Raw genomic sequence first — 22,573 nt, forward strand, 5'->3', positions numbered from 1 at the left:
GGCACCGTGGATCCCTTGGGAACAGCTGGAGCCCGGGCACAGCTGGACCCTGGGCACAGCCGGACCCTGGGAACAGCCGGACCCTGGGAACAGCCGGACCCTGGGAACAGCCCCCTCATTTCCCCCCCCTCGCTGTCCCCCCATCTCTCCCCATTCCGGGCTAATTTTAGCCCCCGGCCGCATTCCCGGGCACCTCCCGGTGCCAGGCGGGGTCGGACCGGGAGCTCCGGGCACCCCCCGGGCTGGGGAACCCCCAAAAACCAAACAAAACCCCCCAAAAAACAAACGACACCCTCAAAAAATAAACAACACCCCACAAAAAATAAACAATACCCCCCAAAAATAAACAACAGCCCAAAAAATAAACAACACCCCACAAAAAATAAACAACACCCCACAAAAAATAAACACCACCAAAAAAATAAACAACACCCCACAAAAAATAAACAATACCCCCAAAAAAATAAACAACAGCCCAAAAAATAAACAACACCCCACAAAAAATAGACAACACCCCACAAAAAATAAACAACACCCCACAAAAAATAAACGACACGCCCAAAAAAAATAGACAACACCCCACAAAAAATAAACAACACCCACAAAAAATAAACGACACGCCCAAAAAACAAACGACACCCCCAAAAACAAACAACACCCTCCCAAAAAACAAATGACACCCCCCAAAAAACAAACGACACCCCCAAAAACAAACAACACCAAAAAACAAACGACACCCCCCCAAACAACCAAAAAACACCCCCAGAAAACAGACAACAGCCCCAAAAAACAGACAACACCCCCCAAAACAAACGACACCCCCCAAAAAAACCAAAAACCACCAAAACCACCCCCCTGCCCCCGGGGGGGGGGGCACCGAGGCTCCGGCAGCCTCAGGGCAGCGCCCCCCCCCCCCCTCCCAAAAACGAGCGGCCCCCCCTCAATGCGAGCCGGGGAGGGGGGGTCCGGATGTGGGGGGGTCCCGCTGGATTTGGGGGGGTCAGGAAGGGTCACCCGCCCCCCCCCCCGCGCGCACCTGCGTTCCCAGGGCCCCCCCGCGGGCCGGGGCTGGGGAGGGGGCGGGTTTGGGGCGGGGGGGGCCGGGCCGGGCGGGGCTCGCTGGGTTTTTCTCGGCCGCTGTCGCTGCGCCCCCCCCAAAAGTGTCCCGGGCTGGCAACGGCGACGGCGGCGCCATGGGCAGAGGGGTGAGTAGGGGCGGCCAGGGGCACCCCGAACCCACGCGGGGCACGGGGACACGCGGGGCACCCCCAAGAAACACCCCCAGGCAGAAACAGCCCCCAAAAACAACCAACCCCCAACCGGGCACCCCCACGCGCGGAGAGACCCCCAGCTCGGGCACCCCAAACACACCTGGGACACCCCAAACACACCCGGGACACCCCAAACCCACCCGAGAGACCCCAAATCCACCCGAGAGACCCCAAACCCACCCGGGACACCCCAAACACACCCGGGGCACCCCAAACACACCCGAGAGACCCCAAACACACCCGAGGGACCCCAAACACACTCGGGACACCCCAAACACACCCGGGGCACCCCAAACACACCCGAGAGACCCCAAACACACCCGGGACACCCCAAACACACCCGAGGGACCCCAAACACACCCGGGGCACCCCAAACACACCTGGGACACCCCAAACACACTCGGGGCACCCCAAACACACCGGAGAGACCCCAAACCCACCCGGGACACCCCAAATCCACCTGAGAGACCCCAAACCCACTCGGGGAACCCCAAAAACCACTCTAGAGACCCCAAACCCTCCCCAGAGACCCCAAATCCACTCGGAGCACCCCAAACTGACTTGAGAGACCCCAAACACACCCGAGAGACCCCAAACACACCCGGGGCACCCCAAACCCACCTGAGAGACCCCAAACCCACCGGAGAGACCCCAAACCCACCCGAGACACCCCAAACCCACCCGAGAGACCCCAAACCCACCCGAGAGACCCCAAAACCACCCGAGAGACCCCAAAACCACTCGGGGCACCCCAAACCCATCCGAGACACCCCAAACCCACGCGGGACCCCCCCCTTTCCCAGGGTCGGCGCCCACCCGTGACCACCCCCGGGCACCCCCCCCCCCCACCCCACCCCAAATCACAGCCCCGACCCTCCCCACGCGGGGCAGCCCCCCCCGGGACCCCCCCCCCCCCCAGCTCTGCAGGGCCCCCCCCCGTGTTCCACCCACCCGGGCACCCCCACCCCAAATTCCCCCCCCCCTCGGGGTCACAGAAGCCGCGTGGGGCGCAGCCCCCCCCCATGATCAGGGGTCACTTTTTATGGGTGGGGGGTCCCCAATCCCCTCCCCTTCCCCCCCCCCCCGTGCTGTGAATCGCCGGCCCCGTGGGCGGGACCCCCCCCCAATTCCCGCCCGTGGCTCGGTGCCCGCGGCTGCCCCGAGCTCCGCTCCCGGTGCCCCGGCAACGCCCGCGGGGGGGCCCCGAGCGCCGCTGGCCCCGCGCCCGCCCCCCCCGGAACCACCCCCAAACCTAAACCCCAAACCCCAAACCCCCCCCATATTGCGGGCACGCACCCAAAATTTGGGGGGATCCCTCTGGGTGGGGCCCGGATCCCCCCAGACCGTGGGCACCCACCCAAAATTTTGGGGGGGGGGAATCCCTCTGGGTGGGGCCCGGAGCCCCCCAAACCCAACCCCCCCAGACCGTGGGCACGCACCCAAAATTTTGGGGGGACCCCTCTGTGTTGGGGTTGCCCCCCCAAACCCAACCCAACCCCCCCGCGGGGTCCCCTTGGCGCTGTCCCCAATTCGGGGGGAGGGGGGGGGGACACACACGCACGCGACACCCGACACCCCCCCCCTGCCCCCCCCCCAACACCCAAAAACGGGGGGGGGGTCCCTCAGGTGGGTTCCCCCCCCTCAATGTGGAACCACAATTGGGGTCCCCCCGTGTTGGGGGTGGGGAAGGGAATCCCCCCCTCCCCCCCCCGGCGTTATTTGGGGGGGTGGGGGTGCCCCCCTCGTGCCCCCCCCCCCCCGGTAATTTGAGCCCCCCCCCCGCTCCCGGTGTTGGTTTTGGCTCCCGGAGATTTCCATGACATCGGCCCCGCCCCCCCCCCCGGGCCAGCGGGGACCCCTGGGGACGGGGGGGGGACAGGGAGGGGACAGGGAGGGGACAGGGCCACCCCCACCCAACAAGGACAGGGAGGGGCCCCGTGGTGCCCTGGGGGGGCTCCTGCTCTGCCCGGCTTGGGGGAACCCCCCCGTGGGTGTGGGGACACCCCAGTGGGGACAGTGACACCCTCATGGTGACAGCGACACCCTCACAGTGACAGTGACACCGCAGTGGGGACAGGGACACCCCCATGGTGACAGCGACACCCTCATGGTGACAGCGACACCCCCACGGTGACAGTGACACCGCAGTGGGGACAGTGACACCCTCATGGTGACAGTGACATCCCCCATGGGGACAGTGACACCGCAGTGGGGACAGTGACACGCCCACAGTGACAGTGACACCCCCCTGGCTGTGACACCCTTGTGGGGACAGTGACACCCTCTGACTGCGGTGACACCCCCGTGTCCAAGGGGACTCCTAATGGCCTCAGTGACCACCCATGGCCATGGTGACCCCACAGAGCCACAGTGACCCCCTGGTGACAACAGTGACACCTCAATGGCCACAGTGACACCTCAATGGCCACAGGGCCACCAAAGTGACCATTCCATGGCCACAATGCCACCCTGGTGACCACAGTGACCCCCTGGTGACCACAGTGACCCCCCCATGGCCACAGTGACACCTCAATGGCCACAGTGCCACTCTAGTGACCACAGGGCCACCAAAGGGACCACTCAATGACCACAATGCCACTCTGGTGACCACAGTGACCCCCCCAATGACCACAGTGACCCTTCAATGGCCACAGTGCCACTCTAGTGACCACAATGACCACAGTGACCCCTCAGTGACCTCAATGCCACCCTGGTGACCACAGTGACCCCCCCAATGACCACAGTGACCCCTCAATGGCCACAGTGCCACTCTAGTGACCACAATGACCACAGTGACCCCTCAGTGACCTCAATGCCACCCTGGTGACCACAGTGACCCTTCAATGACCTCAATGCCACCCTGGTGACCACAATGACCGCCATGACCACAGTGACCCCTCAGTGACCTCAATGCCACCCTGGTGACCACAATGACCGCCATGACCACAGTGACCCCTCAATGACCTCAATGCCACCCTATTGACCACAACCCCCCCCTCCCCATGACCCCCCCAGTGTCCCCGCTGACCCCCCCCGCCGCGCCCCCCCCCGCCGTGCCCCCCCCCGCCCACCCGTGCCCGGTGCCCGGTGCCCGCTGCCCCCCGACGATGCCGGTGGCCACGGTGACGCCGGTGCTGGCCGTGACCTCCACGCCCACGGTAATGGCCCTGGGCTGGCGGGGGGGGGGGTGGCACCGGGCGGGGGTCCCCTGGCCGCGGGAGGGGTCCCCGTGCCCACCGGGGGGGTCCCCGCAGGCCGGCCGCGAGTACTCGCCCGCGGCCACCACGTCCGAGAACGGCGGCGGGAAGAGGAAGCAGAAGGAGAAGGAGCTGGATGAGCTGAAGAAGGAGGTGAACCTGGTGAGTGGGGACAGGCAGGGGACACAGGGGACATGGGAGGGACATGGGGGACAGACAGGGGACACAGGGACACGGGGACATGGGGGACAGGGAGAAAGACAGGGGACAGACAGGGGACACAGGGACAGGGACATGGGGACATGGGGGACAGCCAGGGGACACAGGGGACACAGGAACAGGGAGAAAGGACAGGGTCACAGAGGACAGCCAGGGGACACAGGGACATGGGGACACGGGGGACAGGGCACAGTGAGGGGACAGCAACAGGGACACGGGGACACAGGGCAGACAGGAGACAGTGACAGGGACAGGGGCATAGGGGCAGCAAGGGGACATCAAGGGGACTGGGAACAGCGAGGGGACACGGGGGACACAGGGGACAGCGACAGGGACACAGGGACATGGGGACAGCAAGGGGACAGCTAGGGGACACGGGGGACACAGGGGCAATGACAGGTACAGGGGACATGGGGGGGCATAGGGGCATGGGTGACAGGGGTGACACTGGGACTATCGGGACACAGGGGACATGGGGGACATGGGTGACACAGAGGGACACGGGTGACATGGATGACACCGTGACATGGGTGACGTGGGACTCCAGGGCCAGCTGGCTGTGTCATCCCATCCAGAGGGACGTGGGTGACATGGGGACACGGGGACACGCCACCCTGCTGGGGTGACTGGGGTCACAGGGACAGCTGTCCCACCCAGCTGAGGTGACAGTGGCATGGGTGACATGGGCGGTGTGGGAGCCTGGGGACAGCTGGCCATGCCACCCCAGCCAGAGGGACACGGGTGACAGGGGTGGCAGGGGGCACGGTGACAGGGGTGGCGTTTGTCCCTCAGGATGACCACAAACTGTCCCTGGATGAGCTGGGCAGGAAGTACCAGGTGGACCTGTCCCGGGTGAGATGTCCCCATGTCCCTGTGTCCCCCTGTCCCTGTGTCCCCATGTCCCTGTGTCCCCCTGTCCTCGTGTCCCTCTACCCTCAATCCCAATGTCCCCAAGTCCCTATGTCCCTGCGTTCCTGTGTCCCCATGTCCCTGTGTCCCTCTATTCCCGTGTCCCTGTGTCCCCATGTCCCCCTGCTGTCCCCATGTCCCTGGTGTCACCTTGTCCTCCTTGTGTCCCCGTGTCCCTGGTGTCCCCCTGGTGTCCCCATGTCCCTGGTGTCCCCCTGGTGTCACCGTGTCCCCCCAGTGTCCCCATGTCCCCGTGTCCCTGCTGTCCCTCTTCTATCCCTATGTCCCCCTGCTGTCCCCATGTCCCTGCTGTCCCCCTGCTATCCCCAGTATCACCGTGTCCCCTTGGTGTCCCCATGTCCCCGGTGCCACCATGGTGTCCCCCTGGTGTCCCCCCCATGTCCCGCAGGGCCTGACCAACGCCCGCGCTGCCGAGATCCTGGTCCAGGATGGCCCCAACGCCCTGACGCCCCCTCCCACCACCCCCGAGTGGGTCAAGTTCTGCCGCCAGCTCTTCGGGGGCTTCTCCATCCTGCTCTGGATCGGCGCCATCCTCTGCTTCCTGGCCTACGGCATCCAGGCCGCCATGGAGGACGAGCCCGCCAACGACAACGTGAGGGACAGGGGACACGGGGGGCAGGGGGGGCATTGGGGGGCATGGCGGGGTATGGGGGCATGGGGGGCACCAGGGGCATTGGGGCATCAGGGGGAATGGGGGGCATGGGGACATGGGGGGCACCAGGGGGAATGGGAGGTATGGGGGGTATGAGGACATGGGGAGTATGGGGGGCACTGGAGTTATGGGGGGCATGGGGAGCACAGGGGACATGGGGGGCATGGGGGCCATGGGTACATGGGGGGCACGGGGGGCACAAAGGGCACCAGGGGGTATAGGGGGAGATGGGGGAAATTGGGGCCATGGGGGCTATGGGGGCATCAGGGGGTATGGGGGACATGGGGGGCATCAGGGGGTATGGGGGACATGGGGGGCACGGGGACACAGGGACACCCACAGTGACACCAGGGACACGGGGACACCAGGGGGACATGGGGACAGCAGGGACACAGGGATGTGGGGGACACGAGGGGCAGGGGTGGCATGGGGGGTGTGGGGGGCATGGGGACATGTGGGGTACATGGGGCATGGGGGGGTTTTGGGGGGCACGGGGGGGCTCTGGGATCATGTGGGCAGCGACATCAAGGTGCCATGGGGACAGGTGCCAAGGGGACAGTGGCACTGGGGGTGGCACAAACCCGTGGCCCCTTGTCCCCTCCCCAGCCCTCGGGGTGCCCAGCTGTGGGTATGGGGGGGATGTCCAACCACCGAGGGTGTCCCCTCCCTGTCCCCCCACCCTGCGGGTCCCCGGGGGGGTTCCTTGGTGCCCCCCAGGTGCTGAGGTGCCCCCCCCATGGTGCCAGCTGTACCTGGGGGTGGTCCTGGCCGCCGTCGTCATCGTCACCGGCTGCTTCTCCTACTACCAAGAGGCCAAGAGCTCCAAGATCATGGACTCCTTCAAGAACATGGTGCCCCAGGTGGGCAGGGGGGCACGGCCGGGGGGGGCCCGGGGGGGTGGGCACCCCCTGAGGTGCCCGGTGCCCCCCAGCAAGCGCTGGTGATCCGCGAGGGAGAGAAGATCCAGATCAACGCCGAGAACGTCGTGGTGGGAGACCTGGTGGAGGTGAAGGGCGGCGACAGAGTGCCCGCGGACATGAGGATCATCTCCTCCCACGGCTGCAAGGTGGGCACGGGGACACTGGGGACACTGGGGGGACACTGGGGACATTGGGGACACTGGGGACACTGGGGACATTGGGGACATTGGGGACAGAGTGCCCGCAGACATGAGGATCATCTCCTCCCACGGCTGCAAGGTGGGCACGGGGACACTGGGAACACTGGGGGGACATTGGGGGCATTGGGGACACTGGGGACACTGAGGGGACACTGAGGGGACACTGGGGACATTGGGGAAAGGGTGCCCGTGGACATGAGGATCATCTCCTCCCACGGCTGCAAGGTGGGCACGGGGGGGGGGACATCCAAACCCACCCAACCCCACCCAATCCCCCCAAAACCCCAAACCCCTCCAATGCTCCCATAACCCCAAACACCCCAATTTCCCCTGAATCCCCCCATAACCCAATTTCCCCCGAATCCCCCCATAACCCCCAATCCCCCCCATAACCCCAAATGCCCCCAATGCCCCCATAACCCCAATCCCCTGCCCCCCAGGTGGATAACTCCTCCCTGACGGGCGAGTCGGAGCCCCAGACGCGCTCCCCGGAGTTCACGCACGAGAACCCGCTGGAGACGCGCAACATCTGCTTCTTCTCCACCAACTGCGTCGAAGGTGCGGCGTCCCTGGTGTCCCCAGTGCCACCTGTGCCCATCCCAGTGCCACCAGTTCCCCCAGTTCCCCATCCCAATGCCCCCAGTGCCCCCAGTCCCCCCAGTTCCCCCAGTTCCCCATCCCAATGCCCCCAGTGCCCCCAGTTCCCCATCCCAATGCCCCAGTGCCCCCAGTGCCCCCAGTTCCCCCAGTTCCCCATCCCAATGCCCCCAGTGCCCCCAGTGCCCCCAGTGCCCCCAGTTCCCCATCCCAATGCCCCCAGTGCCCCCATTGCCCCCAGTGCCCCCAGTTCCCCATCCCAATGCCCCCAGTGCCCGCAGTGCCACCCCTCCGGGCCCTTTGTCACCTCGGTGTCCCCAGGCACGGCGCGTGGCATTGTCATCTCCACGGGTGACCGCAGTGCCCCCATTGCCCCCATTGCCCCCAGTGCCACTCCCCAGCCCCGTGCCATCCCCCCGGGCCCTTCGTCACCCCGGTGCCACCACAGGGACCGCGCGTGGCATTGTCATCTCCACGGGTGACCGGACGGTCATGGGCCGCATCGCCTCTCTGGCCTCGGGGCTGGAGGTGGGCCGCACGCCCATCGCCATGGAGATCGAGCACTTCATCCGCCTCATCACCGGCGTCGCCGTCTTCCCTCGGCCTCTCCTTCTTCATCCTCTCGCTCATCCTGGGCTACACCTGGCTGGAGGCCGTCATCTTCCTCATCGGCATCATCGTGGCCAACGTGCCCGAGGGGCTGCTGGCCACCGTCACGGTGAGCAAACTGGGAGGGACTGGGAACAAACTGGGAGGGACTGGGATGGGTTGGGATGGAGATATTGGGGTGTAAAAGGGTACTGGGATGGACTGGGAGCATCGACCATCATCTTCCTCATGGGCATCATCGTGGCCAATGTGCCCGAGGGGCTGCTGGCCACCGTCATGGTGAGCTGGAGTGAACTGGGAACAAACTGGGAGGGACTGGGACTGAGATATTAGGGATTGGGATTGAACCGTGTTGGACTGGGATGGACTGGGAGGGACTGGGAGCACCACCATCATCTTCCTCATCGGCATCATCGTGGCCAATGTGCCCGAGGGGCTGCTGGCCACCGTCACTATGGGAGGGGGCACTGGGAAGGAACTGGGAGCACTGGGAGCACTGGGAGGGCAATAGAGGCATTACTGGATGGCTCCACCATCATCTTCCTCATGGGCATCATCATGGCTAGCGTGCCCAAGGGCCACCCTCGTGATGGGAGAGGGCACTGGGATAATTTCGGGGTGCTGGGAGGGGTCCGCAAACCCCATATCAGGGGTGCCACCCCCATGAGAGCCCAGGGTGCCCCCCAGTTGTGCCTGACCCCAATGACAATGGGGGTTTGGGTATTGAGGGTACACTGAGGGTACACTGAGGGGGTTCTGGTGCCAGTTTTGGGGTCAGGGGGCTCTGTTCACCCCATTTGGGGGATCCCACCCCAATGACACCCCGGGGTGCCCCCCAGGTGTGCCTGACCCTCACTGCCAAGCGCATGGCCAGGAAGAACTGCCTGGTGAAGAACCTGGAGGCCGTGGAGACGCTGGGCTCCACCTCCACCATCTGCTCGGACAAGACGGGGACGCTGACCCAGAACCGCATGACCGTGGCCCACATGTGGTTCGACAACCAGATCCACGAGGCCGACACCACCGAGGACCAGTCGGGTGAGCGGGGGCACCCCGAAAACCCCAGTGCCCCCAGCACCCGGATCCCCTGGGACCCCAAAGCCCTGGGGCCTTGGTACCCAAACCCCCAAAACCCCGATCCTCCAAAACCCTGATCCCCCAAAACCCTGATCCCCCAAAACCCCTGATCCTCCAAAACCCTGATCCCCCAAAACCCTGATCCTCCAAAACCCTGATCCCCCAAAACCCCAATCCTCCAAAACCCTGATCCCCCAAAACCCTGATCCCCCTGAACCCTGATCCCCCTGAACCCCGATGCCCTGGGACCTCAGTACCCAATCCCCTGGCACCCCAATCCCCTGGAACCCAAATTCTCCAAAACCCCAATCCCCCTGAACACCAATCCCCCAAAACCCTGATCCCCTGGCACCAGGGTGGTCAGTGGATGACACCAGTGGGTGGCACTGGTGACACCGGCCATGCCCTGATGGTCCCCACTGTCCCCAGGTGCCACCTTCGACAAGCGCTCTCCCACCTGGGGTGGCCAATGGGTGACACTGGGGTGGTCAATGGGTGACACTGGTGACACCGACCACGCCCTGATGGTCCCCACTGTCCCCAGGTGCCACCTTCGACAAGCACTCTCCCACCTGGGCGGCCCTGGTGACACTGGGGTGGCCAATGGTGACACCAATGGGTGGCACTGGTGACACCGGCCATGCCCTGATGGTGCCCACTGTCCCCAGGTGCCACCTTCGACAAGCGCTCTCCCACCTGGGCGGCCCTGGCGCGCATCGCGGGGCTCTGTAACCGCGCCGTGTTCAAGCCGGGCCAGGAGAACGTCTCCATCTCCAAGGTGGGGGGGTCCCCGCGGCCCCGGGGGAGGGGACAGAGGGGACAGGGCCCCGGGGGCGGCGGTGGGTGACAGCGGTGTCCCCACAGCGGGACACGGCCGGGGACGCGTCCGAGTCGGCGCTGCTCAAGTGCATCCAGCTGTCCTGTGGCTCCGTCAAGAGGATGCGGGACAGGAACCCCAAAGTGACCGAGATCCCCTTCAACTCCACCAACAAGTACCAGGTGTGGGCAGGGGGGCAACTGGGGCAACTGGGGGGAATGGGGGGCACGGGGGGAAATGGGGGCAACTGGGGCAACTGGGGGAACTGGGGGGAATGGGGGGAACGGGGGGCACGGGAGGCATGGGGGAATGGGGGGAATGGGGGGAATGGGGGGAATGGGGGGAATGGGGGGCATAGGGGGCATGGGGGGCATGGGGGGAATGGGGGGCATGGAGGGCATAGGGGAACTGGGGGAACTGGGGGGAATGGGGGGCACGGGGGGAACGGGGGGAACGGGGGCAATTGGGGCAACTGGGGGGAATGGGGGGCAATGGGGGCAATTGGGGAAATGGGATGGGGAACTGGGGGCATGGGCGCATGGGGGCAATGGGGGAACTGGGGGAACTGGGATGGGGATCTGGGGGCAATGGGGGAAATGGGGGAATTGGGGGCACTGGGGGCATGGGGATAACGGGGGCATGGGGGGGAATGGGGGAACTGGGAGGGGGAACGGAGATGGGGAACTGGGAGGGGGAACTGGGGGCAATGGGGGGCATGTGGGGCACGGGGGGAGCTGGGGGCACTGGGGGCACTGGGATGGGGCACAGGGGGCACAGGGAGAATTGGGGGCACTGGGGGCACTGGGCAGTATGTGGGTGACCCTGGAGGGACTCTGGTGACACTGGGGTGGCTCTGGGTGACCCTGGGCTGGCTCTGGGTGACCCTGGGCTGCCCGTGTCTGACCCCACGCTGACCGTGGCCCATGACCCCGCCGTCCCCTGTCCGTCCCCGTGTCCAGCTGTCCATCCACGAGCGCGAGGAGGACCCCCAGGGTTACCTGCTGGTGATGAAGGGAGCCCCCGAGCGCATCCTGGACCGCTGCTCCCGCATCCTCCTGCAGGGCCAGGAGCAGCCCCTGGACCAGGAGATGCGCGAGGCCTTCCAGAACGCCTACCTGGAGCTGGGGGGGCTCGGGGAGAGGGTCCTGGGTATGCCCAGGGGGCTGGGGGGGTCCTGGGGGAAATTCTGGGGGGATTTGGGGGTCCCTGGGTTGCTGGAAGGGGATCCAGAGGGGATTTGGGAGAGAAGATCCTGGATGAGGAGGAGTCGTTCAGAACTGCGGGGGCTCGGGGAGAGGGTCCTGGGTAGGTCTGGGGGTCCTGGGGAGGGTCCTGGGGGGCTGGAGAGGGCATCCAGAGGGGATCTGGGGGAGAAGAGCCTGGATAAGAACATGGAGGAACTTTCCAGAACGCCTGCCTGGAGCTGGGGGGGGCTTGGAGAGGGTCCTGGGGGGGTCCTGGGTACATCTGGGGGGACCTGGTGGTCCCCAGGGTTCTGTCACCTGTACAGAAGCTCCTGGGGGTATTTTTGGGATCTTTGGGGTCTCAGTGTCCCCCATGGTGTCCCCAGGGTTCTGTCACCTGTACCTGCCCCCGGACAAGTTCCTGGGGGTATTTTTGGGATCTTTGGGGTCTCAGTGTCCCCCACCATGTCCCCAGGGTTCTGTCACCTGTACCTGCCCCCGGCCACGATCCTGGGGATGTTTTTGGGATCTTTGGGGTCTCAGTGTCCCCTCGGTGTCCCCAGGGTTCTGTCACCTGTACCTGCCCCCGGACAAGTTCCCCCGCGGGTTCCGTTTCGACGCGGACGAGGTGAATTTCCCCACCAGTGACCTTTGCTTCGTGGGGCTCATGTCCATGATCGACCCCCCCCGCGCCGCCGTGCCCGACGCCGTGGGCAAGTGCCGGAGCGCCGGCATCAAGGTGGGACCCCAAAACACACCTGAGCCCCCCCGGGACCCCAAAACCCCTGCCCAGGACCCCAAAACCCCAGCCCAGGACCCCAAAACACACCCTGAGCCCCCCCGGGACCCAAAACCCGTCTGAGCCTGCCCAGGACCCCAAAACCCCAGCCCGGGACCTCAGAACCCTCCTGAGCACCCCCGGGACCCCAAAACCCACCCTGACCCAACTCGGGACCCCAAAACCCTGCCCAGGACCCCAAAACACACCCAGAACCCACACGGACCCCAAAACCCTGGCCCAGGACCCCAAAACCCCCCTGCGCTCACCTGGGATCCCTATTTCCCCTTGTCCCCCCCATTCTGGGCTGTCCCCCAGGTGCCCTCAGGTGTCCCCAGGTGTCCCCAAGGTGCCCCCAGGTATCCCCCAGGTGTCCTGCAGATTTCCCTTGTTGTCCCCCAGGTGTCCCCAGGGTGTCCCCAGGGTGTCCCCCAGGTGTCCCCAAGGTGCCCCCCAGGTGTCCCAAGGTGCCCCCCAGGTGTCCCCAGGGTGTCCCCCAGGTGTCCCCAGGTGCTGACGGTGTCCCCCAGGTGATCATGGTGACCGGGGACCACCCCATCACGGCCAAGGCCATCGCCAAGGGCGTGGGGATCATCTCCGAGGGCAACGAGACCGTGGAGGACATCGCGGCACGGCTGAACATCCCCGTCAGCCAGGTGAACCCCAGGTGAGTCAGACAGGTGAGACAGGTGAGATGGAGACGGGTGAGACACAGCTGAACATCCCTGTCAGCCAGGTGAACCCCAGGTGAGCTCCAGGTGAGACAGGTGAGCCCCAGGTGAGCCCCAGGTTAAGCCCAGGTGAGCTCCAGGTGAGCCAGAGGAACCCCAGGTGAGCCCCAGGTGAGCTCCAGGTGAGACAGGGCAACCCCAAGTGAGCCCCAGGACAACCCCAGGTGAGCCAGGTAGGGGAAATTGAGGGGATTTGGGGGGGTCTTCCAAGGAATTTTGGGGTGCTGGAGCAGATTTTGGGGTGCTGACCCCTAGGGAGGCCAAGGTGTGTTTGATGCAAAGGTCACACCTGAAGGACACGACCTGGGAGCAGCTGGGGAGGGGATTTTGGGGTGATCCTGGGGGTGATCCCAGGAATTTTGGGATCTTGAGGGGTTTTCCCCAGGAATTTTGGGGTGCTGGAGCAGATTTTGGGGTGCTGATTTTGGGGTTTCGACCCCTCCCCAGGGAGGCCAAGGTGTATTTAATGCACAGGTTACACCTGAAGAACATGAGCTCAGAGCAGCTGGAGAGGGGATTTTGGGGTGATCCTGGGGGTGATCCCAGGAATTCTGGGGTCTTGGGGGGTTTTCCCCAGGAATTTTGGGGTGCTGATTTTGGGGTGTCAATTTTGGGGTGCCAATTTTGGGGTTTTGACCTCCCGGGGAGGCCAAGGTGTGTTAGGTTCATGGTCACACCTGAAGAACATGAGCTGGGAGCAGCTGGGGAGGGGATTTTGGGGTGATCCTGGGGGTGATCCCAGGAATTCTGGGGTCCTGGGGGGGTTTCCCCAGGAATTTTGGGGTGCTGATTTTGGGGTTTCGACCCCCCCCAGGGAGGCCAAGGCGTGCGTGGTGCACGGCTCGGACCTGAAGGACATGAGCTCGGAGCAGCTGGACGAGATCCTGCGCAACCACACCGAGATCGTGTTCGCCCGCACGTCCCCCCAGCAGAAGCTGATCATCGTCGAGGGCTGCCAGCGGCAGGTGACAGCGCCCTGTCCCCGTGCCACTGTCCCCGTGCCGCCCGTGCCACTGTCCCCGTGCCGCTGCTGTCACCCTGTCCCCGTGTCACCATGTCCCGATGTCCCCGGTAACGCCAATGGCCCCAGTGCCCCCAGCATCCGCGGTGTTCCCCATGTTCCCAACAGCCCCGGTGTCCTCAAGTGTCCCCAATGTCCCCAATGTCCCCAGTGTCCCCAGTGTCCCCAGTGTCCCCAGTGTCCCCAAAGCCACCAATGTCCCCAGTGTCCCCAATCTTCCCCACATTCCCAATGTCCCCAATATCGAAAACATCCCCAATACCCCCAGTGTCCCCAATGTCCTCCAGTGTCCCCAATGTCCCCAAAGCCACCAATGTCCCCAGTATCTGCAGTGTTCCCCGTATTCCCAATGTCCTCAATGCCCCCAGGGTCCTCAAGTGTCCCCAATGTCCCCAAAGCCACCAATGTCCTCAATCTTCCCCACATTCTGAATGTCCCCAATATTCAAAATATCCCAAATGCCCCCAGTGTCCCCAATGCCCCCAGTGACCCCAAAACTCCCAGTGACCCCAGTATCTCGTGTTCCCCATATCCCCAATGTCCCCAACGTCCCCAATGTCCCCAATACTCCCAATGTCCCCTATGTCCCCCAACGCCCTCAATGTCCCCAATGCCCCCAATGTCCCAATTATCCCAAATGTTCCCCATATCCTCAATGGCCCCAACATCTCCAGTGTCCCCAATGTCCCCAAAGTCCCCAATGTCACCAATGATCCCAACATCCCCAATCTCCCCAGTGTCCCCAAAGCCCCCAATGTCCCCGGTGTCCTCAATCTCCCCAATGTCCCCAAACCCCCCATGTCCCCAATATCCCCAGTGTCCCCAGAGCCCTCAACGTAACCAATACCCCCAATACCCCCAATATTCCCAATGACCCCAATGGCCCCAAATGCTCCCAGTGTCCCCAACGTCCCCGGTGTCCCCAGGGCGCCATCGTGGCGGTGACGGGCGACGGGGTGAACGACTCTCCGGCGCTGAAGAAGGCGGACATCGGCATCGCCATGGGCATCGCGGGCTCGGACGTGTCCAAGCAGGCGGCCGACATGATCCTGCTGGATGACAACTTCGCCTCCATCGTCACCGGCGTCGAGGAAGGTCGGGGACAGACACGGGGGTCTGGGGACATCGGGGACATGGGGGGTACTGGGGGGAATTGGGGGGCATTGGGGATATTCGGGATATTGGGGATGTGGGGATGTTGGGGACTTTGGAGACATTGAGGACATTGGGGATGTTGGGGACATTGCTGACATTGGGGACATTGGGGATGTCTGGGATATTGGAATACTTGGGACATTGTGGGTGTTTGGGATATTGGGGTATTGGGGACATTGGGGACACTGGGGACATTGGGGATATTTGGGACATTGGGGTATTGGGATATTGAGGACACTGGGGACATTTGTGGTGTTTGGGACATTGGGAGCACTGGGGGCGCTGGCGACATCTGGGGACATCTGGGGACATCTGGGGACATCTGGGGACACGGCTGTCCCCTGGCAGGCCGCCTGATCTTCGACAACCTGAAGAAATCGATCGCCTACACCCTGACCAGCAACATCCCTGAGATCACCCCGTTCCTGCTCTTCATCATCGCCAACATCCCGCTGCCCCTGGGCACCGTCACCATCCTCTGCATCGACCTGGGCACCGACATGGTGAGGGAACCCCAAATCTGCCAAAATCCACCCCAAATCCACCCAGAAACCCTAAAAACATCCCAAATCCACCCCAAATCTCTCATGGCCAACATCCCGCTGCCCCTGGGCACCGTCACCATCCTCTGCATCGACCTGGGCACCGACATGGTGAGGAGGGACCCCAAATCTGCCAAAATCCACCCCAAATCCACCCCAAATCCATCATGGCCAACATCCCGCTGCCACTGGGCACTGTCACCATCCTCTGCATTGACCTGGGCACTGACATGGTGAGGAGGGACCCCAAATCCATCCCAAATCCAACCGGGGACCCCAAATCCATCCCAAACTCATCCAAGGGACCCCCCAAATCCACCCCATATCCAGCCAGGGATCCCAAACCCATTGCAGAGACCCCAGACCCTCCTGTCCCTGGGCACTGCCACCATCCCGTGACTGGGTGACACTGGGTGACTTTGGATGACACAGGGTGACACTGAGTGACACAAGGTGGCACTGGGTGACACTGGGTGACACCGGGTGGCACGGTTGTCCCCTCAGGTCCCCGCCATCTCCTTGGCCTACGAGGCGGCCGAGAGCGACATCATGAAACGGCAACCGCGGAACCCCCGCAGCGACAAACTGGTCAACGAGCGGCTCATCAGCATGGCCTACGGCCAGATCGGTCAGTGGTCACTCCCAGGGGTCACTCAGGGGTCACTCATGGTCAGTCTGGGGTGATTCAAGGTCATTCATGGTCACTCATGGTCGTTCATGGTCATTTGTGGTTATTCATGGTCAACGAGCGGCTCATCAGCATGGCCTACGGCCAGATCGGTCAGTGGTCACTCCCAGGGGTCACTCAGGGGTCACTCATGGTCAGTCTGGGGTCATTCGTGGTCATTCATGGTCACTCATGGTCACTCATGGTCATTCATGGTCATTCATGGTCAACGAGCGGCTCATCAGCATGGCCTATGGTCAGATCGGTCAGTGGTCACTCTGGGGTCACTCTGGGGTCATTCATGGTCATTCGTGGTCATTTACAGTCAACGAGTGGCTCATTAGCATGGTCTATGGCCAGATTGGTCAGTGAGGGGTCCCAAGGTGATCCCAAATCCTGTGGTTTTGATCCCGATCCCGATCCCGATCCCACAGGGATGATCCAGGCTCTGGGCAGGTTCTTCACCTACTTTGTGATCCAATCCCATGGTTTTTATCCCAATCTGTGGTTTTTATCCCAATCCCATGGCTCTGATCCCAACCCCAATCCCGATCCTAATTCCCATGGTTTTTATCCCAATCCCATGGCTCTGATGCCGACCCCAGTTCCAATTCTGATCCCTCAGGGATGATCCAGGCTCTGGAGGCTCTGGGAGGGCTCCTCACGCACTTTGTGATCCAATCCCATGGTTTTTATCCCAATCCCATGGCTCTGATCCCGATCCCGACCCCACAGGGATGATCCAGGCTCTGGGTGGGTTCTTCACACACTTTGTGATCCAATCCCATGGCTCTGATCCCAACCCCAATCCCGATCCTAATCCCATGGTTTTTATCCCAATCCCACGGATCTGATCCCGATCCCGGTCCCTCAGGGATGATCCAGGCTCTGGGAGGGTTCCTCACACACTTTGTGATCCAATCCCATGGTTTTTATTCCAATCCCATGGCTCTGATCCCGATCCCTCAGGGATGATCCAGGCTCTGGGCGGGTTCTTCACCTACTTCGTGATCCTGGCCGAGAACGGGTTCCTGCCGGGGACGCTGCTCGGGATCCGCCTGGCCTGGGACGACCGCTCCAAGAATGACCTGGAGGATTCCTACGGGCAGGAGTGGGTGAGGGACCCTACGCTGACCCCACACACCAGTTACACACCAGTTACACGCTCCTTACACGCTGCTTACACACCAGCTTCACAACCCTTGCACGGCCCTTACGCTCTGCTCCAAGAATGACCTGGAGGATTCCCAGGGGCAGGAGCGGGTGAGGGACCCGACGCTGACCCTACACACCCCTTACACAGACTTTACACACCAGTTACACACCCACTTCCATCCCATTTCCACACCCATTTCCACCCCATTTCTGCCCAATTTCCTCTTCCATTTTTGACTCATTTCCACTCCCTTTCTCCCGTTCACTCCCGGTTTCCCCTGTTTACTCCCAGTTTTCCCCGATTGTTCACCCCCGGTTTCCTCCTTGGTTTCCCCCATTGTTCACTCCATTTCCCCCATTGTTCATTCCGTTCCCAGTTTCCCCTCTTGTTCACTCCATTCCCCAGTTTCCCCATTGTTCACTCCCAGTTTTCCCCGTTTCCTCCCTGGTTTCCTCTGTTGTTTGCCCCCAGTTTCCTCCTTGGTTTCCCCCATTGTTCACTCCCAGTTTCTTCCCTGGTTCCCCCTTTTGCTCTCTCCATTTCCCCGTTGTTCACTCGTGGATTCCTCCCCAGTTTCCCCTGTTGTTTACCCCCGGTTTCCTCCCCAGTTTCCCCATTTTTCACTCTGGTTTTCCCAGTTGTTCACTCATGGTTTCCTCCCTGGTTTCCCCATTGTTCACTCGTGGTTTCCTCTCCAGTTTCCCCCGTTGTTCACTCCCAGTTTCCTCTCCGGTTCCCCATTTTTCACTCTGGTTTTCCCAGTTGTTCACTCCCTGTTTCCTCCCCATTTCCCCCTTTTGCTCTCTCCATTTCCCCGTTGTTCACTCATGGATTCCTCCCCAGTTTCCCCATTTTTCACTCCCAATTTCCCCTGTTGTTCACACCTGGTTTCCTCCCCGGTTTCCTCCCCGGTTTCCTCCCCAGATTCCCCATTTTTCACTCTGGTTTCCCGCGTTGTTCATTCCCCATTCCCCGCAGACGTACGAGCAGCGCAAGGTGGTGGAGTTCACGTGCCACACGGCGTTCTTCGCCAGCATCGTCGTGGTGCAGTGGGCGGATCTCATCATCTGCAAGACCCGCCGCAACTCCGTCTTCCAGCAGGGCATGAAGTGCGACAAAACGCCCCAAAACCACCCCAAACCACCCCAAAATCCCACCCCAAACCACCCCAAAATCACCCCAAAATGTGCCGCAACTCTGTCTTCCAGCAGGGCATGAAGTGCGACAAAACACCCCAAAACCACCCCAAATCACCCCAAAATCCCACCCCAAACCACCCCAAAATCACCCCAAAATGTGCCGCAACTCTGTCTTCCAGCAGGGCATGAAGTGCGACAAAACGCCCCAAATCTGCCCCAAATCACCCCAAAATCCCACCCCAAACCACCCCAAAATCACCCCAAAATGTGCTGCAACTCCGTCTTCCAGCAGGGCATGAAGTGTGACAAAACACCCCAAAACCACCCCAAAATCCCATCCAAAACCACCTCAAAATCCCACCCAAAACACACCTGAAATTATCCCAAAATACCCCAAAATCCCACTTCAAAATGTGCCACAATTCCGTCTTCCAGCAGGGCATGAAGTGCGACAAAACACCCCAAAAATGCCCCAAATCACCTCAAAATCCCACCCCAAACCACCCCAAAATCACCCCAAAATGTGCCGCAACTCCGTCTTCCAGCAGGGCATGAAGTGCGACAAAACACCCCAAAAAACGCCCCAAAATCCCATCCAAAACCACCCCAAAATCCCATCCAGAACCACCTCAAAATCCCACCCAAAACACAGCTGAAATTATCCCAAAATACCCCAAAATCCCACTCCAAAATGTGCCGCAACTCCGTCTTCCTGCAGGGCATGAAGTGCGACAAAACGCCTCAAAAATGCCCCAAAATCCCATCCAAACCCACCCCAAAATCCCATCCAAGACCACCTCAAAATCCCACCCAAAACACACCTGAAATTATCCCAAAATACCCCAAAATCCTACCCCAAAATCCACCTCAACTCCGTCTTTTAGCACGACATGACTTGCACCAAAACACCCCAAAAATACCCCAAAATGCCATCCCAAAACCATCCAAAAATCCTACCCAAAATCACCCCGAAGTCACCCCAAAATGTGCCACAACTTCATCTTCTAGCAGGACATGGAGTGCAGCAAAACACCCCAAAAATACCCCCAAACCACCCCAAAACCGTCTGAAAATCCTGCCCCTAACAACCCCAAAATCCAACCCAAAATCCACTTGAAATCATCCCCAAATCACCCCAAAATATCCCAAAATCCTACCTTGAACTCACCCCAAAATCCCACCCCAAAATCCCACTTAAAACCAGCCAAAATTTCCCCAAAATCCACCTCAACTCCGTCTTCCAGCAGGGCACGAACTGGAGACCAAAACATCCCAAAACCATCCCAAAAACGCCCCCAAAATGCCTGAAAACCCTACCTAGAACACACTTGAAATAATCCCAAAACCACCCCAAAAAATACCCCAAATCCACCCCAAAATCCCATCCAAAACCACCCCAAAATCCCACCCAAAACACACCCGAAATCATCCCAAAACCACTCCAAAAATACCCCAAATCCACCCCAAAATCCCATCCAAAACCACCCCAAAATCCCACCCAAAACACACCCGAAATAATCCCAAAACCACTCCAAAAATACCCCAAATCCACCCCAAAATCCCATCCAAAACCACCCCAAAATCCCACCCAAAACACACCCGAAATCATCCCAAAATTCTCCCCAAAAAATACCCCAAATCCACCCCAAAATCCCATCCAAAACCAGCCCAAAATCCCACCCAAAACACACCCGAAATCATCCCAAAACCACCCCAAAAATACCCCAAATACACCCCAAAATCCCATCCAAAACCAGCCCAAAATCCCACCCAAAACACACCCAAAATCATCCCAAAACCACCCCAAAAATACCCCAAATCCACCCCAAAATCCCATCCAAAACCAGCCCAAAATCCCACCCAAAACACACCCGAAATCATCCCAAAACCACCCCAAAAATACCCCAAATCCACCCCAAAATCCCATCCAAAACCACCCCAAAATCCCACCCAAAACACACCCGAAATCATCCCAAAACCACCCCAAAAATACCCCAAATCCACCCAAAAATCCCATCCAAAACCACCCCAAAATCCCACCCAAAACACACCCGAAATCATCCCAAAACCACCCCAAAAATACCCCAAATCCACCCCAAAATCCCATCCAAAACCAGCCCAAAATCCTACCCAAACCCACCCCAAAACCCTAAAGCATCCCCCAGCCCCTCACAAAACCCCAAACCCCCCAAAATTCTCCCAAAAATCCCCAATCCCCCTCCCACAAACCCACTCCAAATCCCTGATGCCCCTTCCAACCCCTCCCCAAAAAGTCCCAAAACCCCTCCAACCCTAAAAAAACCTCCCAAATCGCCCCAAATTCCCCAAAAAACCCCAAAACCCCACAATTTTTTAGGAACAAGATCCTGATTTTCGGGCTGCTGGAGGAGACGGCGCTGGCGGCGTTCCTGTCCTACTGCCCGGGCATGGGGGTGGCTCTGCGCATGTACCCCCTCAAGTGAGGGACACCCCAAAAATCCGACCCCAAAAATCCCCGATTCCCCTCCAAAAAAATCCCCCAAAACCCTAAAATAACCCAAATCCTACCAAAAATCCACGGTTCCCCTACAAAATTCCCGCAAATCCACTCCAAACCCCATCCCTCTTCCTGTCTCCCTCAAAAGATCCTAAAACTGCTCCAAACCACCCAAAAATCCCGAATCCCCCCCAAAAAATTCCCAAATTCCCTATACAAGCCATCAAAAAAATCCTAAAACTGCTCCAAATCCCCCCCAAAACCCCAAAATCCCCAATTCCCCCCCAAACCCATTCCAAAACCCCATCCCTCTTCGAACTGACCCAAAAAACCCCAAAACTGCTCCAAACCCCCCAAAAAATCCCGAATCCCCCAAAAATCCTCAATTCCCCTCCAAGACCCCCATCCAAAAAATCCCAAAACTGCTCAAGCCCTCCCAAAAAATCCCAAATCCCAAAAATCCCCAATTCCTCTTGAAATCCCCTCCAAAAAAATCCCCAGACCTCTCCAATACCCCCAAAAAACCCCAAATCCCCCAAAAACCCCCAAAATTCCCCTACAAAAAAATCCCCCAACCTACAGAAAAAAATGGGGGGAAAATGAAAATATTTGGGGCGGCATCTCCAAAAATGGGAATTAAAAAATTGGGGGCGGATTAAAAAATTGGGGGGAGGCAAAAACGGAGCCCCCACCCCCCCGGGATTTGGGGTCCCCCAAATTTTGGGGTCCCAATTTTGGGGTTTTTGTGCCCAGGGTGACCTGGTGGTTCTGCGCCTTCCCCTATTCCCTGCTGATCTTCGCCTACGACGAGGTCAGGAAACTGATCCTGAGGCGTTACCCCCGGAGGTGAGACCCCAAAAAATGGGGGGGACCCCAAAAAATGGGGATGGAACCATAAAAAGTTTTTGGGGGGAAAATTTGGGGGGAAAAATGGGGGGAAATTAAAAAAAAAATGGGAAAAAAGGGAATAAAATGGGGGGAAATTGGGAATAAAATGGGGGAAAACCCCAAAATATGGGGAGGACCCCAAAAGATGGGGGGGACACCCTAAAATATTGGGGGGTTAAAAATGCGAGGGGAAATATGGGGGAAATTTTTTTAAAAATGGGGAAAATGGGAATAAAATGGGGGAAAATGGGAATAAAATGGGGGGGGGGAATGGGAATAAATTGGGAGAAAATGGGAATAAAATGGGGAAAACCACAAAAATGGGGGGAAGGGGGAAATATAAAAAA

General features: G+C 60.4%; 1 protein-coding gene across 1 annotated transcript; it reads left to right on the forward strand.

Annotated features, from left to right (window-relative positions):
* The first annotated feature begins 4,258 nt into the window (after positions 1-4,258).
* Positions 4,259-22,246, forward strand: LOC129134119 (sodium/potassium-transporting ATPase subunit alpha-2). The gene is given in 23 exon segments (XM_077191938.1): positions 4,259-4,429; positions 4,526-4,630; positions 5,480-5,539; positions 6,006-6,209; positions 7,016-7,129; positions 7,201-7,335; positions 7,830-7,947; positions 8,435-8,583; positions 8,585-8,704; positions 9,435-9,633; positions 10,341-10,450; positions 10,537-10,671; positions 11,449-11,638; positions 12,237-12,412; positions 12,982-13,118; positions 13,997-14,147; positions 15,130-15,298; positions 15,707-15,861; positions 16,405-16,528; positions 17,537-17,682; positions 18,702-18,832; positions 21,219-21,320; positions 22,092-22,246. Coding segments are annotated over 23 exon segments (3,183 nt in total). The 5' UTR covers positions 4,259-4,273; the 3' UTR covers positions 22,189-22,246.
* Positions 22,247-22,573: the final 327 nt, after the last annotated feature.

The sequence above is a fragment of the Agelaius phoeniceus genome, chromosome 31 (assembly GCF_051311805.1).
Source record: "Agelaius phoeniceus isolate bAgePho1 chromosome 31, bAgePho1.hap1, whole genome shotgun sequence".
NCBI lineage: Eukaryota > Metazoa > Chordata > Aves > Passeriformes > Icteridae > Agelaius > Agelaius phoeniceus.